The sequence below is a fragment of the Myripristis murdjan genome, chromosome 6 (genome assembly GCF_902150065.1).
Source record: "Myripristis murdjan chromosome 6, fMyrMur1.1, whole genome shotgun sequence".
NCBI classification, from domain to species: domain Eukaryota; kingdom Metazoa; phylum Chordata; class Actinopteri; order Holocentriformes; family Holocentridae; genus Myripristis; species Myripristis murdjan.
The window spans coordinates 33,874,839-33,890,393 of record NC_043985.1 but is presented as its reverse complement, the minus strand read 5'-3'; the positions used below and the strand labels follow the sequence as shown (position 1 = coordinate 33,890,393).

General features: G+C 44.9%; 1 protein-coding gene across 2 annotated transcripts; it reads right to left on the bottom strand.

The window, feature by feature from the left end:
* Positions 1 to 129: 129 nt before the first annotated feature.
* Positions 130 to 14,192, bottom strand: syt8 (synaptotagmin VIII). Of its 2 annotated transcripts, none has more exons than XM_030054442.1 (9): positions 14,053 to 14,192; positions 7,843 to 8,010; positions 5,670 to 5,839; positions 5,059 to 5,154; positions 3,470 to 3,637; positions 2,877 to 3,044; positions 1,735 to 1,852; positions 731 to 864; positions 130 to 625 (listed from the first exon to the last, which is right to left on the bottom strand). In XM_030054442.1, the coding sequence occupies exons 2-9, from the start codon at positions 8,000 to 8,002 to the stop codon at positions 362 to 364; spliced, it is 1,278 nt and encodes a 425-aa protein (XP_029910302.1). In that variant the 5' UTR covers positions 8,003 to 8,010; positions 14,053 to 14,192; the 3' UTR covers positions 130 to 361. The 2 variants fall into 2 exon arrangements, with proteins under 2 accessions (XP_029910302.1, XP_029910301.1); XM_030054441.1 differs by lacking the exon at positions 14,053 to 14,192 and adding an exon at positions 11,816 to 11,921.
* Between the last annotated feature and the right edge of the window lie 1,363 nt (positions 14,193 to 15,555).

The following is a 15,555-nucleotide window of genomic DNA, read 5'->3' as shown; positions in this document are numbered from 1 at the left end:
CTGTCCTCTTCATTTACATAGGAAACTTTATTAGTAACAACATCCATCAGTTTTCTGATGAAGAGGAAGCTTTTTCCCCTTTAGAGGATTTGATCTTTTGGAAATGTGTCAAAGCTCTGGTATTCAGGATTTGCTAGTAAAATATAACAGGCCTCTTTACAGTTTTTCATCAATATACAAGTGCCAATCTTTCATCTTAAATATAAAATAATAAAGTCTGTTGTCAGAGAGATTCAGTAGATTCTGTCCCAAATGTAAAATGCCATAAAAACGTTACACGCAGCAGCAAAGACGCTGTAAAAACGATTTGAAATGTTTTGAAGAACCGCCGGAGCTCCTGGGCGTCGTCTCCGCCGGCAGCTCAGGACCTCAGCAGGCTGCCCGGTTTCTCCAGGAGGGTTTTGGGCACGAAGGGCACCTTGTTTTTCAGGGTCAGGGTGGAGTTGACCTGCTCGGCCGACAGCAGGTTGTGCCACTGGGCGACGGGCCGCCGCGGGTTGGCCAGCATGTCGGCCCAGTGCCGCAGCTGGTTCCCCGAGGCGTCGCAGCCCAGGAAGATCTTCCCCATGGCGTCGTTCCTGGTCATGGCGTCGTGGTCCCACACGGAGATCACCAGGTTCACCCGCTGCAGAGAGAGAGAGAGAGAGAGAGAGGGACGCGGCGAGAGGCTGAGAGACGAGCCGACCGGGACGCAAACATACAACACCTGATTTTTTCTGATCAGACTCACCTGGATTTGATCAAACGACACATCGAAGGTGAAGGACTCGTTGTAGTAAGGATTCAGAGTTTTCTTTTTGACCGACGTCTTCTTCTTCTTCCACTTCCTCTTGTCCAAGGCCAGCTGCACCTTCACGTAGGGATCTGCACACAGGAAGTGGGAACGTTCAAGAAAACAGATGATGTCATGTCCTATGTCCGCTCCTAACCACTTTTCCTGGACCTTTATGGAAAACATCATGAGGTCGAGGAAAGACGTGAAGGAAAGTTCAGAAGGTGTGCAGAGCGATTCTCTCAGACACCCGACCCCGGCTGGTCTCACCGCGTTGCCTCATGCAGGTGATACAAACCTGGACAAGACGGTGTAAAATATGACCTCATTACTCAGGTTGGAACTGAGAGAACAAAGGAAAATCGGCCACCAGTGGCTCCGGCTCATATTTGTCCACATGAATCCCAGTTAGTTTGACTGGATGAAAATAAGTGTTAGATTCCTGCAGGATTACAGGTCATAACATGTACAGCCTGCAGATCTACACGTCATCGTTCTCAAGTTTCAAACACGATGAATTAAGAACATCACCGGGACAAAAATGTCTCAAATCTGATTTCTTCAACGACAGACTTCTGTGTTGTGATTAAAGGAATATTACCCCATTTTGGGTAAAATCCCCTTTTCCCGACTTCCCCAGACTGAGACCAGATGTTGGACACCATTTCCACCTCTGGACGTCCAGCAGTTCAGTTCCTGTGAGTAGCATTTCCTGTTAGCTTAGCATAAAGACTTGAAGTCTATGGAAGTCGTTGCATAGTGAATCTGCATAAAGAATGAATAATCTCAAGACGTGTATTTCACATCCACATGATCCACCGTGTAAATCAGAGCTTATTTTTTTCACTTTAAAGGAGCCAGGCTAACGACTCCCATAGACTTCAAGTGTTTATGCTAAGCTAACATGAAATGGTGAAATGACATGAAGGTGACTGTCCTTGCTGGTGCGCTGGGGCTCTGACCTGATGATCCTCCAGGGTCCATGCTCTTCAGGTTCTTGGCCTCCAGGATCACCACGGTCAGCTTGCTGGCAGTCGGCACGTAACGCAGAGTAAAGCAGATTTCCCCCAGATTCTCCTCCTGCGCCGCACAAACACCACAACACACAAAGCTTTTAGCAGAAATTATTATCAAAAAGGTACGTCCAGTTGGGTGCGTAAGTATTTGGACAGTGACACAATATTCAGCTCCACAATATATTTCAGACCTCTTAACTGTCTACACTCCCTCAAGATGTCTTAGGTCAGCTGATCAGCTCCTCCTTGTTGTCCCAAAGCGTAATTTAAAAACACGAGGTGATCGAGCCTTTTCTGTGGCGGCCCCTAAATTATGGAACGAGCTACCACTAAAAATAAGGTTGCCCCCCCCCCTACCTACTTTTAAATCACGTCTTAAAACTTACTTTTATTCATTGGCTTTTAACTCAGCGTGAGAGTTATGTGACCTCTGTTCTTGTGTGATCTCTGTTTCCTGTTTGTTCCTGTTTGTTTGTTTTTTCTGTTGTATGACTCTTATCTTCTTTTAAACCTGTTTTTATCTGTATCCTCATTTTAATCCTCATTTTCTTAACCCTTGTGTCTTTTATTGTTAATTACTGTGCAGCACTTTGATAAACTTTTTATGTTTTCGAAATGTGCTATATAAATAAAGTGGTTATGGTTATGGTTATGGTTATGGTTAATATTCATATTTTTGCCTTTGTTCACCACCACAGTGGATTTGAAATATAATCAAGACGTGACTGAAGTTCAGACTTTCAGCTTTAATCTAAGAGGCTGAACAAAAACACGGCATCAACCTTTTAGGAACTAGAGCCGGTTTTATGCTCAAAAGTCATTGGAGAAACTAACATCACAATAATTATGAGGATTATATTCAATATTTGGAGGAAAATCCTTTGCAGTCTCTGGCTGCCTGAAGTCTGCAGCCCGTGGACAACATGACCAGATTCTCAAAATATTTTTGATTTTTTTGTTTATCAGTGATGTTTTGCTTCAGGCTCTTCTCCATCTGACAGTCTGCAGGACTTTTTTTCATCACTTGCAAAATGTAAACGTGCACACTCGTGAAACCAGCACGGTAAGGTAAGGGCGGGCGCGGTGACCTCGAACTTGGCGGGCTCGCCCAGGTCCCGCCACTCCTCGATGACGTGGTTCCAGTCGACGGTGCTGAGCTGCACCCGCAGCTCGCCGATCAGGTCGTGTTTGGTGAATCTGTTGAAGTCAAAGACCTGCATGACCACCGTGGACTGACCGAGGGACGACTTGGACATCTGAGAGAGGGGGAGATAGAGAGAGAAAGAGAGAGAGAGAGAGAGAGAGAGAGAGAGAGAGAGAGATTTGTTTTGTCTCGTCTTCCCAGTCAGAATGAACAAATGTCCTCACTCCAAGACCACGGCAGCAGATTTAAAGCAGACACACACACACACACACACACACACACACACACACACACACACACGTGACACCTTCAGGAGACCCAGAGGGAGAACTGAAGGTGACATGTGGTTTATCAAACTGACAGGTACATTTTTTATTGAACTTATTACAGCATCGGCTGATTATTTCAGGGTGTTTTGCATCACTGATGGTTTTGAAATTGACTTTTGAATCTCCTGTATCCCCTGCAGTACTCCAATGTACCACCAGGGGTACGCGTGCCCCCATTTGAGTAGCAGAGGGGAAGCGCGGCACCGACCTGGAAGGTGAAGAGCTCGTTGAAGACGGGGTCCAGGGTGTGTCTGAACACTTTGGTCTCGCAGGTCTTGGTTTTGTCGGGGCAGATGTAGACTTTGACGTACGGGTCCGAGCTTCCTCCCAGGTCCATGGCTCTGAGGCCGGCCGCCTGTTTGATCCCCACCGCCAGCTGCACACACACACACATGCACACACACACAGGTCACAGGTTCAAACCCCTGCAACCCGCTGGAGCTCGCAAAACAACAACAACAACAACAACAACAACAAACAGAGCGTCCTGAACTCCAGTCTCTGTTGTTTTTTTTTTGTTTTATTTTTTTTATTTTTTTAACCTTCTGTCCTTCTTCCTTTAATCCTGTGGTGCCTTTTGGTTTTTAACTTTGTGGTATAATAATAATAACCCTATACACATGATGTCCGTCATCGATGGACCCTCTCTTCCATAAACATGCAGTTTGAAGGAGTTTGACCACTTTCCATGTTGTTGGAACACTTTTCTACTTTTTAAAAAATTAATAAGGCACATGTTTTTATATTTCTGTCTATTTCTCACAATCCTCACAACGGAGCGACTGACCCAGGTTCCCCTCACGGATCAATAAAGTATTTCTGATCCTGAGTCTGATTCTGATCCTGTCACAGCTCAAACAGCAGAGCTACAGGGAGTCATAGTGGGATTTTCAATGCCCGTCCCATTGACTTCAATAGTAGCAGCACCAGCAGCTGTCTCTGTGATAAACTGTCTTTTTCTGCCCCAGAACCAGGAGGCAGTGTGTGTGTGTGTGTGTGTGTGTGTGTGTGTTTACCACTGGAGGCTGAGCTCTCGACCCCCCCTAGTGGTCAGAAAAATCCTCACTGCAGCTTTAAAGGGGAATGCTGCTGTTCTCTGTGCAGTTTACATTTCCACAGATCGCTCTGCAGTTTACAGGCTGTGTGTGGAATATAATACTAATATTTCCAAACTTCACAGCGTGAATAAAAAGACGTGGCAGTGGCAGTGTTTCTGAGGGATTATTTCCAGCGGGCCGCCAGCTGACGGACAGCACTGCAAAAACTCAAAATCTTACCAAGATTATTTGTCTTATTTCAAGTCAAAAATGTCTTATTACTAGTCAAAATATCTCATTACACTTAAAATAAGACATGATCACCTCAGAAGTCACTTGTTTTTAGACAGTTTTTTAGACAATTTTGGATGTTTTAGACAAAGTGAAAATTCACTTGAAACAAGTGAAAATTTGCTTGTTTCATGGCAAAATTTGCCAGTGGAACAAGTGAAAATTCACTTGAAATAAGTGAAAATTAGCTAGAAACAAGAAACAAATTTTGCCAATGAAAGCAAATCAAGCAAATTTTCACTTGAAACAAGAGACAATTGTCTAAAAACAAGTTACTTCTGAGGTGATCATGTCTTATTTTAAGTGTAATGAGATATTTTGACTAGGAATAAGACATTTTTGACTTGAAATAAGACAAATAATCTTGGTAAGATTGTGCGTTTTTGCAGTGAGCAAGAAGAGCCAAACGGACCAAAAGTCAGGATTGTCGGTGAAAGGTTGAAGGTTGAGGTGTGTGTGCAGCGCTGACCTCAGACTGAGCGGCTCGGTACTCCAGCGAGAACAGCAGCCGTCCTCTCTGCTCTTTGGCCGAGCCGTAGTCCACGTCCTCCACGTCGGGCTGCACCTGGACCAGCAGACACAGCGGCTTTACCTCATCAGCCTCCAAACAGCAGCTCATTTACTGGATTAACAGGTCAGTCGAGCAACAGAGGATTTGATTCTAATCTCAAAAGTCAATCATTTTTCAGGTAAAAGTGCCAAACGTCTGATTCCAGCTCCACTAAAATCACTCAGATGCTCAAATTATCTTAATTTTCTCCGTTCATATCTTCATAAAATCAATACTTTGGGTTTTTTGCTGTTGGTCAGAGTAGGGAAGACATCACTGTGGATTTTGATCACTCATCTGATCAGACTTTGGCTTTATTTTTCACACTTTATACACATACACTCCATGTATGGCGTATTATATGCTGATGATGGTGTTGATTATGTGTTAATATAATTAAAGCGCTCCCACATGCATACGGTTCAAAAATGCTTTTCTGATTTCATGTTTGAAGGATGAATGGATCCAGTCCAGTCCTCTGTGTGTGTGTGTGTGTGTGTGTGTGTGTGTGTGTGTGTGTGGCAGCTCACCAGTGCTGCCTTGGTGTTTCCGTTCAGCCCCTTCAGGCTGACCTGCTCGTTCCTCTGCTTCTTCTTCTTCTTCTTGCCTTTGCAGCAGCACTTGATGCAGATGCAGAGGCAGCAGAGCAGCAGCAGCAGGCCGCCCGCCGCAAAGATGGCGTACACGGCCCACCGGGGCACTACGGCAACACAGAGGGACAGAAACGTCAGCGAGGGTCGAAAACAGAATGAATCTCTGCTTTGGACCAAAATGTTGACGTCAGAAAGCAACCAGCAGGTCAGACCGAGGCTCTCTGCTGTGGAGACAAAAGGTCAAAGCCTCTATTTCACTTGAGCAGTTTCAAAGGTTTAGACTGCCTCGTGTTTCAGCGTCTCAAAAGGTCTGTGGAATGAGTGCAAACTGTTCCTGTCAGCCACATGGAAGCTGAGGTCTAAAGGGAAACCGCCGCTCCTCCACGATGAATATAACACTTTCAGCTGTTGGTCACATGAAATGTTCAGCTAACGCCTCAGTTTAGGCAGCTAAAATAATTCTGTAAAATCAGTGTTTAGATTAGGGTTACAGCTGGGAAGCTTCCACATTTCAGTATTTGTCCACTGTGCCCAGCAGCTAAAGCCGGGGGGAAGATGAGCAACGTGGAAGAAACGTGGAGGCATCTGTGAACGCCGCTCATCGCCACGTGAAGTTTTTCTCCCGGATAAATAAAGTCAAACTTCCTGGGGTAAGAAAAAAAAACGGATTCACTTAGGTGTTTTCATTCTTTCTTTATTACTGAATTGATTTGAAGTAAAGGTATTTGGTATTAAACATATGAAACTAGATCACCGTCCGGCCCTGTGGAAAACGTCTAACACCCGTCACAGCCTCATGTTCCACCATCACACTGCTTCCTGTTTGACTCCTCTCTGCTGGGAAACCTCTACCTCAGGAGCTCCTGCCTCAAAATGTCTCAGCCTCAGCCACGTGGAGCGAGCCGCGCTGCAGGGAGCCACGGAGGCCGGACGTCAGCGCTGTCCCGCTCTGCAGTGTGTGTGTGAGCCGGGCCGGGCGGGCCGGGCGGGCCAGCTGTCCCAGCCGGGCCGGGCCGGGCGGGCCGGGCGGGCCAGCTGTCCCAGCCGGGCCGGGTGGGCTGGGCGGGCCAGCTGTCCCAGCCGGGCCGGGGTGAGTCTCGCCACGACACTCATGCGAGGCACGAAGCGCGAGCCCGGCCAGGAGGATTAAGGCGAGATAAACTGGTAACAAGTGGAAACGGAGACGCAAGAAATGTGCTCCTGCTGTGGAATTAGATACAGGAACAGCTGTGCTGGGCGTGAGTGTGTGTGTGTGTGTGTGTGTGTGTGTGTGTGTGTGTGTGTTAGACATGACTGTGGTCGGAGTCATTTCACCAGTAAATCCTGAGGCATGACAAAGAGCCTGCATCAGACACCGTCACAGCTAAACTGGCTGCTCGCTGACTGACGGCTGTTATCTGCTCACTGACAGCCATTAATAATTAATAATTAAGGGCTCAATAAAGAACAATAAACTATCTATCTATCTATCTATCTATCTAAATATCTATCTATCTGTCTGTCTATCTGTTATTAACTAACTGTGCATGGATGTGGTATGTTATGGCTAATTAGACATGTCTATAACAATTATTATCATCATCATCATCATTAGTAGTAGTTGTAGTAGTTGTAATAGTAGTATTTGTTGGAGTAGTATATTTTTTTATTGTGCCCCCTTGTCCCTCCTCCTATATTTTAGATTTTTCTGGTTTATATTTGATCTTACTATCTTAAGCTTTGACTTACTTCCTACTTTTTATTTATTTTTTGCAGCTCTGTGTACCTCATTTTATTATTATTATTTTATTCTGAGAGGGCTTGGAGATATTTTAGGTACAGCCTTATATTTATGTAGATATGTTTTAGTATGTTTTATTTTATCTTATTCTTATAGGGCATTCAGTGTTGTTTCATATTCATTGAACTGAGCGATGTCATTTTGTTTTGTTTTGTTTTTGTTTGTTATTTCTGTGGTTTTCGTTGAGGGGAGATCCGGGGCGGTTGTAGCACGGGCCCTTATTCGTGTTAGACACACACACACACACACACACACACCCAGAGCATCACACACACACACCCAGAGCATCACACACACGCCCGGCGGACGGCCCCGGGCGGAGCCACTTACAGGGGATCTTGTCGAGTAGGTCGTTGATGAAGCCGACGGCGGGGTCGGGGGGGCTGGAGGTGGAGTTAGTGAAGCTGGAGTTGGAGAGGAGAGGGGTGGGGGAGTGGGGGAGGACGGAGGAGGGGGTGAGGACAGGGGTGGAGGTGGAGTTAGCTGGCATGGTGAGTTCTGCAAACAGAGAGAGAGAGAGAGAGAGAGAGAGAGAGAGAGAGAGAGGGATGAGCTTCTGTGTGGAATGAATGGAAGTCAATAGAATGTCCCTGCAGTGATCTGTGTGTGTGTGTGTGTGTGTGTGTGTGTGTGTGTGTGTGTGTGCGTGTTAACTGGACTGCACTGCTGTTTCACTCTGACCTCTAGTGGTGATGCAGGGTATCACGGCTCATCAACACCTTGATCAAAGGGAAATAAACTGACAATCAAACAGCAGGTGACAGCGTCACACACCCTTAATTTGAAGCATTTCCTGTTGAACCAGGATGTTGGGGGCGGGGTTTGATGAGGGGCGGGATCAGTCAAAAGCATCAGCCAATGGGAGACCAGCGAGAGAGAGGGCGGCTGTTGTTTTTATGTGTCGTTGCCAACGCAAAGAGCTGCGGTCGCACCGGGCCAACAGTGTAAACTGACATGACTGACGTGCGTGGTCACCATGGCAACGAACCACCAATCACCATTTATTCTGCCAAATGACCACAGAAGACAGATCAACTCCATCCAAGCTCTGCTCAAAAAATCAGTTTTTCAGTTCCGACGCCACTAAAAATACACTGCTGTCCCAGTCAAAGCATTAATATATATATATATATATATAAATATATATATATATATATATATAAATTAACCCTCACACAGTGAAAATTACTTGCTGCAAAAATCAGTTTTCATTACAGCATGACTTTAACAACTGGCATTTATTGTGAGGTTTCTATGAAACTGAATTACCAAACACAAAACGACAAAACAATGACCGGCTCTCACCAGAGGAGGCGCCAACAACAAGGAAAAAAAAAAAAAAAAAACATGGCCCTGGTGGATTAAAAGTACTAAAAATATAATAATGACATAATATATAGAATATGATGATAACATATTTCTGTAAAGTGCCTTGAGATAACTTTTGTTAAATAAATAAAACTGAACATAAATATAATTACATTAAAAACACATAATTCAATAGAAATATTACTTTAAATTGACTTGAGCAGCCCAGAGTTCAGAGGTGACTGATCTGAAATTAAGATTTGTTTTGGAAAGTCACTTTTTAGGCCATGATTAAATATTTTGGATTAAGGCTGAATCCTGTTGTTAAATTTAATCCCTGTTTGGGACCCCGCCTCATAATGTTTTATTTTCCAAAGCTTTATATCACGATTGTTCCATCCATGTGTTCACAAATTATGTTTAGAAACTAACAGCCAGGAAAGTAAAACTGCTGATGGAAGTTAAATTTTACAGGAACCTGAAGACAATAAAATACCAGAGTTTCTCCTTTATTTCATTTTGCTTTTAATGGCTGGTCTTTGCTGTGAGGCTCTTAAAGTCACACAGACTGTCAGGGTTTAGGCTGCGGGAAACCTCATATCTCCAAAATGATCCAAGATGTTTGACGTTTCCGGCTCAGAAAAGCAGCTTCTCTCCCAGTTTGACCAGCAGGACCTGCAGTTTGGAGGCCGTCAGCGTCACAGTGACGGAGGGGACGTCCCGGCAGAGCGGGAGGCCCGTGTTCCCCCGACCGGCTGAGTGAGTGCCGGCGACGCCATGGACAAACAGCAGCAGGGCGTGCTGACAGCTCCAAGAAACCGGTGTGATTCATGCTCTGATAACAGCGGGCCCCGACGAGGCTCCCAGCAGGAGGGCAGGGCCTCGTTCCTGCACAGAGTCCATCTGACTGAGTCAACAGCCTGGGAGCAAACAAACATCCCAGGCAGGAGGAGCGGCCCGAGCCCAGGAGGAGCCGCCGGTCTGACCCGGCACTCAGGGTTTATCATTAAACCTTTAAAAGCTGCAGCGGCGTCAGCTTCCTCGTTCTTGGTGAATGTTTTCAGCAGCGCTCGCCCTTCCAAACCCGAGCCACTCCGCCTGATGTCGTTCAGAGATGTGGAGAAAAGGCAACGAGCAGCTTCACAAGAAATGACCCGAAAATTTGCAAGAAATTTAGTGCAGCCGGGACAGCCGAGGGGCTTCCAGGCCTCGGACCGTGGGCAGTGTGACGTCCAAGAGGGAATATGTTGTTGTTCCTATGAATATTAGTATTATAACCTCCAGTCGAGGCAGATGGCTGCCCACCCAGAGCGGTTCTCCAGGTTTTTCTGTTAAAAGGGTTTCCTCCTCTGGGGCAGATTTTTGGTCCACAGATTGGGCCGATATCTGTTGGGTTTCTGTAAAGCGCCTTGAGAGAACTTCTGTTATGATTTGACGCTGTACAAATTAAACTGAAGGTTGAACATCACGGTCCTCTCCCGGTGCAAACTGACCTCCGGGCCCCTGGGTGCCTCCAGTGGGGCCCCCAGGCTCCTCAGTGCTTATGAAGCGAGGGCCCCCAGACTTCTTATAGGGCTGTAAAACTGAACTGTAAAAAACACACACAGTCCAGTGCAGCCTACAAAGTGCAGCATGACACAGACACACACACACACACACACACACACACCCCTCCGCTGTGTGAGTATCTGACCACACACTGAGCTGCCGATATGAACACACTCAAAGTGCTTTTCTGTTTGTTTTTCTTTGAAAGAATATTTGCTGATTTGATTTTGTTATCTCAAATCACTGAATGAACAAAAGTTACATTAGAGATGGACTTTTTTTTCTTTCTGATGTATAAAACAAACTGAACTGAAACCGTGACCCAGAAACCGCAGTACAAACTGAACCGTGGGTTTATTGAAGGGTTAGACCCCGGGGCCCCTCGCTGTTTAAACTGACCACCTCGGCTTCAGCTCAGCTGTGTGTGAGTAGAGTCAGGTGGGTGGGCTCCTAAAAACATGTGTTCAGGGGCCTCAGGGGCCTCAGGGGCCTCAGGGGCCCGAGATCCGGCCCTGCCAACAGGACACCACTTTATACCCGTTGATTAAAATTAAACCCAATCTTAGACTAAAATGTCCTTTATAAAGAGTGAATTAAATTCACTCTGTGGGTCATGGAGTGAAATATTCCTCAGCTGATCTTCTAATCGAGATTGAAATGATTTGATTTCCAGGTCAAAGTTCAGTGTCGGTCCTCTGAAGTAAAATGAAGGCTTGAATTAAACCTCCAAGGCAGCAGGTTGGACTTCAGGTTCCTGATCTTTCCCAGATCCTAACAGAACAAAAACAGCTTTGAAATTACAGTAATAATCCACAGCCCTTTTACAAATGTCTGTTTTGATTCAACCTGCAGTCCATTTACAAAAACATTTTGTTCTACAGTCCAACAGGACAGGGAGGCTAGTCACTAATCTGAAGGTAAGATTTGTTTTGGAAAGTCACTTTTTCAGCCATGATGAACTCCTCTGGATTAAAGCTGAGTCCTGGTTTTTAATCCCTGTTCAGGAAAGCGACCTGTAAGGTTTTGTTTTCTAAAGCTTTATATTGTGGTGACAAATCCTCTTTGTAAAGTAATAACCAGGAGAGGAACACCTGTTGGTGGAAGGCACCTGAACACAGAGCGTCTGCTCGCTCGTTCCTGCTGCACAGGAAGTGATTCGCTTTACGTTTCCGGTTTGTTTGGAATAAACAGAAAAACAGACAAAGAAGAAAACTCCAACTCCATCAGCAGGAAATCCAAAGACCAAGGAGCAGATGATCTGTCAGAGAAAGGCGAGACGCACCACGACAACAGGAGCCATGAAAACGAGGCTCGGACATCGTTTCTGTCTGCAGGATGTTGGTCACCAAACACCACAGCACTGACCGCTCTCACCACAGATGTCGCCAGAATCAAGAAAAGGAGGAGTTTTTCAGATTAAAAGTCTGACCTGAGGAGTTTTACTCACTGATGAGGAGCTTCACGCCGCCTGCAGCATCGCACCGCCAAGGAAAACCTGTCCGAGCTTTTCTGATCCAAACCTCACAGAGAGGAAAAGAAAGGAGCTCCATGGGATAACAAGTGCAAGGGAAGGAAGTGGCATTTCCCAGAATGCCGCTGGGCTGGACCTCTCCCAGATTGCTAAAAGTGTTTGATCAGGCGAAGGAAACGTCCCCTCCCTCCTCCTCCTCCTCCTCCTCCTGCAGTCTGTTTTCACTGCAATCAGGCAGCAGGAACCAAACACACAGCGCTCTGTTTCTGACCGCCTTCAGGGACGCACACCAGACCGACCCAGGACCTGCTGACAGGGGACTAGGGTGGCCCAAAAACACCAAAGTTGGAAAGTCTAAGCTCCTAACCCCTAAACTGGTTGCAATACATGAGAAAACTCTGCTGGTGAAAAAGAATCTCAAAGAACTTGAAATACATTTTTTGTTTGGCTTATTGTAAGTAATCATCTTAGTAAGTTTCATGGTGATATCTGTAGGATAAAACCTTTAAAAAAAGAAAAAAGAGTCCATGGCTAAACTTCTCGCTCGATGAGAGAGGGGGAAATGTTGTCCGATTTCACCAGCAGAGTTTTCTCATGGATTGCAACCAATTTAGGGGTTAGGAGCTTAAAAAATATGAAGCTGAAAATTTACATGTAAAAATGGGCCACCCTACTGGGGACAGCTCGTCCAACTGGGGACAAAAACATGTTCCCAGTTTGGAAAAAGCTGCTCTGTGGAGTCCGTGGTTCAGGTCAGGGTCAGGGTTAGGCATGTAGGCGTTACAGGGCTCCAGAAAATGGATTTAAGTCTTCACTGTAAGAAAAAAAAATCCATATAAAACATATTTCCTGGCAGAAAATTACCAGTACTGTCTCTGTTAAGTTGATAGATATTTCCTTCAACCTGAAAACAGAAAACTCCACAGATGTTTATCCTCTATCCTCAGTTTATCCTGTTTACAGCCACTCAGCACAGGACCACACTTTATGTGATGGAAACCAGATCAGACATTTACACAAACCCTTCATGATAATGTTTGCCTGTTACCTCGCCGAGCGGCCGGCAGAGCCAAAACCCAGAGAGCAGAGAGCCGACGCCACCGTGAACGTTACCTCCCAGTCCTCAGGAGGCCGAGACAAACTGGGACCAGCACCGTCCTGCCCGACGTCCACTAAAGTCTAAAAGATACGCCAAGTGATGGTAAAGGGAAAATGATTTCAAAACGAGTCCGCAAAAATATTCCTGGCTCATCCGGTGACATTAACGGCACAAAGAACAAAATTAAGTCTTAAAAACAAAAAAAACATGTAATTCTGAATTTTTTTGCCAAGAACGTGCGAGGGAGCTCACTCCACACTCTGGCTCCCACAATGCAAGGCGTGCTTCAAAACACAGTCAGAACACCTGTGAAACTCAGCACCTGTGGATCCGGTGGTGAGTCTGATGTGTGTATAGCTCTCACAGATCCTCTACATGCTCTTTTTACTTGTTTTTATCTTTATTTTGTTATTTTTTTGAGCATGCCAGCCTCCTGGACAGCAGCGTAGGTTATTCTGCTGTGAAAATGAGCTTCAGTGACAGTAAAAAGGGATTTATCCTGTCATTTACAGGGATGGTGAGCTGAAATGTGTACTGGTTTCATGCAAATGGTTATTTTCATCATGAAACGTCTTTTCTGTCAGCTGATTTCTCCTGAGCCAAACCAGCGGCTTCGTAGTTCTCTGACATGGAGTCGAGCACAAAACTATGACGGCGCATTAGAGCCCAAACTTAGTCAGGGGAGGAGGCGTTCATGTTCTGAGGAAAAAACTCAGAATCAGCAGATTGTTTTCTTCTGAATCGGCCCAAGTCACAGCGACATCTCTTCAGAGTCCAAACCAGCAGGAAAAACTGACTTAAGCCTCTCTGTTTCCTGCAGTGAACTCCAGTTTGTCATGAAGCCGTCAGAGCTATAAAAGTGCAAACAAACTCAGTCACACAGTTAAAACAGCCTGAGGCCCGTTTCACCTGCCACCTGGAACTTTCTGTTAAAAAAAAAACTGTTAAAATACACCACCATGTCCCTGTTGGTGTTCATGTCTGAGAAATATACCTCTATACGTTTACATTTTATATTTCCACTGAACAAATCATAACACCAGACCATATCCAAGCTCACACGGTGAAGGTTAAGGAGCAGTTTTTGGTGGAAATGTCCCTTTAAAAGCCTCACCTGCTGGTTTGTGCTGCAGCTCGTCTGTTAAACCATGTTTCCTCTGCGTTTGTTCTCTCGGCTGTCGGCTCCTTCCTCTCCGCTCAACTGCACCACCTGGGCCATGTTCCTGAGAGTGTGGAGCCACAGAGCCACCACGCCTGCTGAGCACACACACACACACACACACACACACACACACACACACACAGACAGGAGGAGCTCACACAAACAGGCGGAGCTGCTGTGACATCAGCAGCTGGAACTGGTACTGTCACAGATTGTGAAGGCTGACTGACCCTCATGTTGATTTTTTTTTTTTTTTTTTTATTGCATCATAACTCAGGATCTCAAATCTCAGAAACATTTCCTCCAACTTAAAAATTAATAAATAAATAAATAAATAAATAAATAAAAATGATAAATCCTGAAGAATTTGTTTTCGTTAAAGTTCAAGAAAAAATAACAAGAAAATTTGTATTATTCTAAATATGTATTTTAAATGAAAAAACAAGACTTCAGGGATAATTTCATTGGTACTTTTCTTACTATTTTCAATTCTTTTTTTAAATCATGAAACAGCACCTAGACTGTGTGTGTGTGTGTGTGTGTGTGTGTGTCCCTGCTTCACTGCAGAGGGAGTAGCAAACCAGCCCGACTGAGAAATTATTTAGATTTATTATTTAGAAATTTAAAATTTATTATTTAGAAATTTAAATTTATTATTTATTTATTATTTAGATGGATTTATTCCACGTGGATGGAATAACACTGTTCTGGAAAACACTGGAGTTTTAAAGTCCTGATGACGTGACCTCACATGACCTGGACTTTGAGGAGTTCCTCGACACCAGGTGAGGGGCTGCATCCCAAGTCATTCATTCATTCATTCATCTTCTAAACCGCTTATCCTCAAAAGGGTCGCGGGGGGGTGCTGGAGCCAATTTTCTTGATAGTCAAAGACACTTCACTGTAAAAAAGAGACAAATTCACATGAAATAAACAATATTATGAAAAAAGTAGGTCTGATCTGAACAGAAAGAGGCTGATCTGAAGGAACATGAATGGTTTGAACCCTGTTTGGAGATGCAGACGCTGGAAACATGGAACCCATTGGGGTGTGTGTGTGTGTGTGTGTGTGTATGTGAGAGAGAGAGAGAGAGAGAGAGAGAGAGAGTTTTGCTGTAATGTGGATTGAGTTAATGAGATATTTCTTCTTCCATATAGACATATTAACAACAACCAATTATATTTAAGGCAGAGAGAGAGAAGTTTTCCTGTCTTCTGAACAGGGAATGGGGAGAGGGCAGCAGATTTAGGAGCTGGCCTGTTCAGATTCAGATGGACGGTGATTCATGAGAAATATTTCTCAGCTGTTTACAGTGTTGGCATGGAGGACAAGAAGCTCTGGACTGAGAACACCTCCAAACTGTGGATTTCAAAGCCATTTGTAAAAGTTCAGCAGCCTGCTGTTCACTTTGATATTCTCTGGATGGATGAAAAGCATTGAGAGAACTTCCCTTC

What these genes read in the sequence shown, in the direction of transcription:
- syt8 (XM_030054441.1), bottom strand. Translation starts at nt 11,918, where the DNA reads ATGGAGCTCCTTTCTTTTCCTCTCTGTGAGGTTTGGATCAGAAAAGCT. An exon ending in CGGCGTGAAGCTCCTCATCA is followed by an intron (nt 8,011 to 11,815) that starts GTGAGTAAAACT and finishes CTCTGTTTGCAG; the next exon opens with AACTCACCATGCCAGCTAAC. An exon ending in ACGAGCTCTTCACCTTCCAG is followed by an intron (nt 3,045 to 3,469) that starts GTCGGTGCCGCG and finishes CCCCTCTCTCAG; the next exon opens with ATGTCCAAGTCGTCCCTCGG.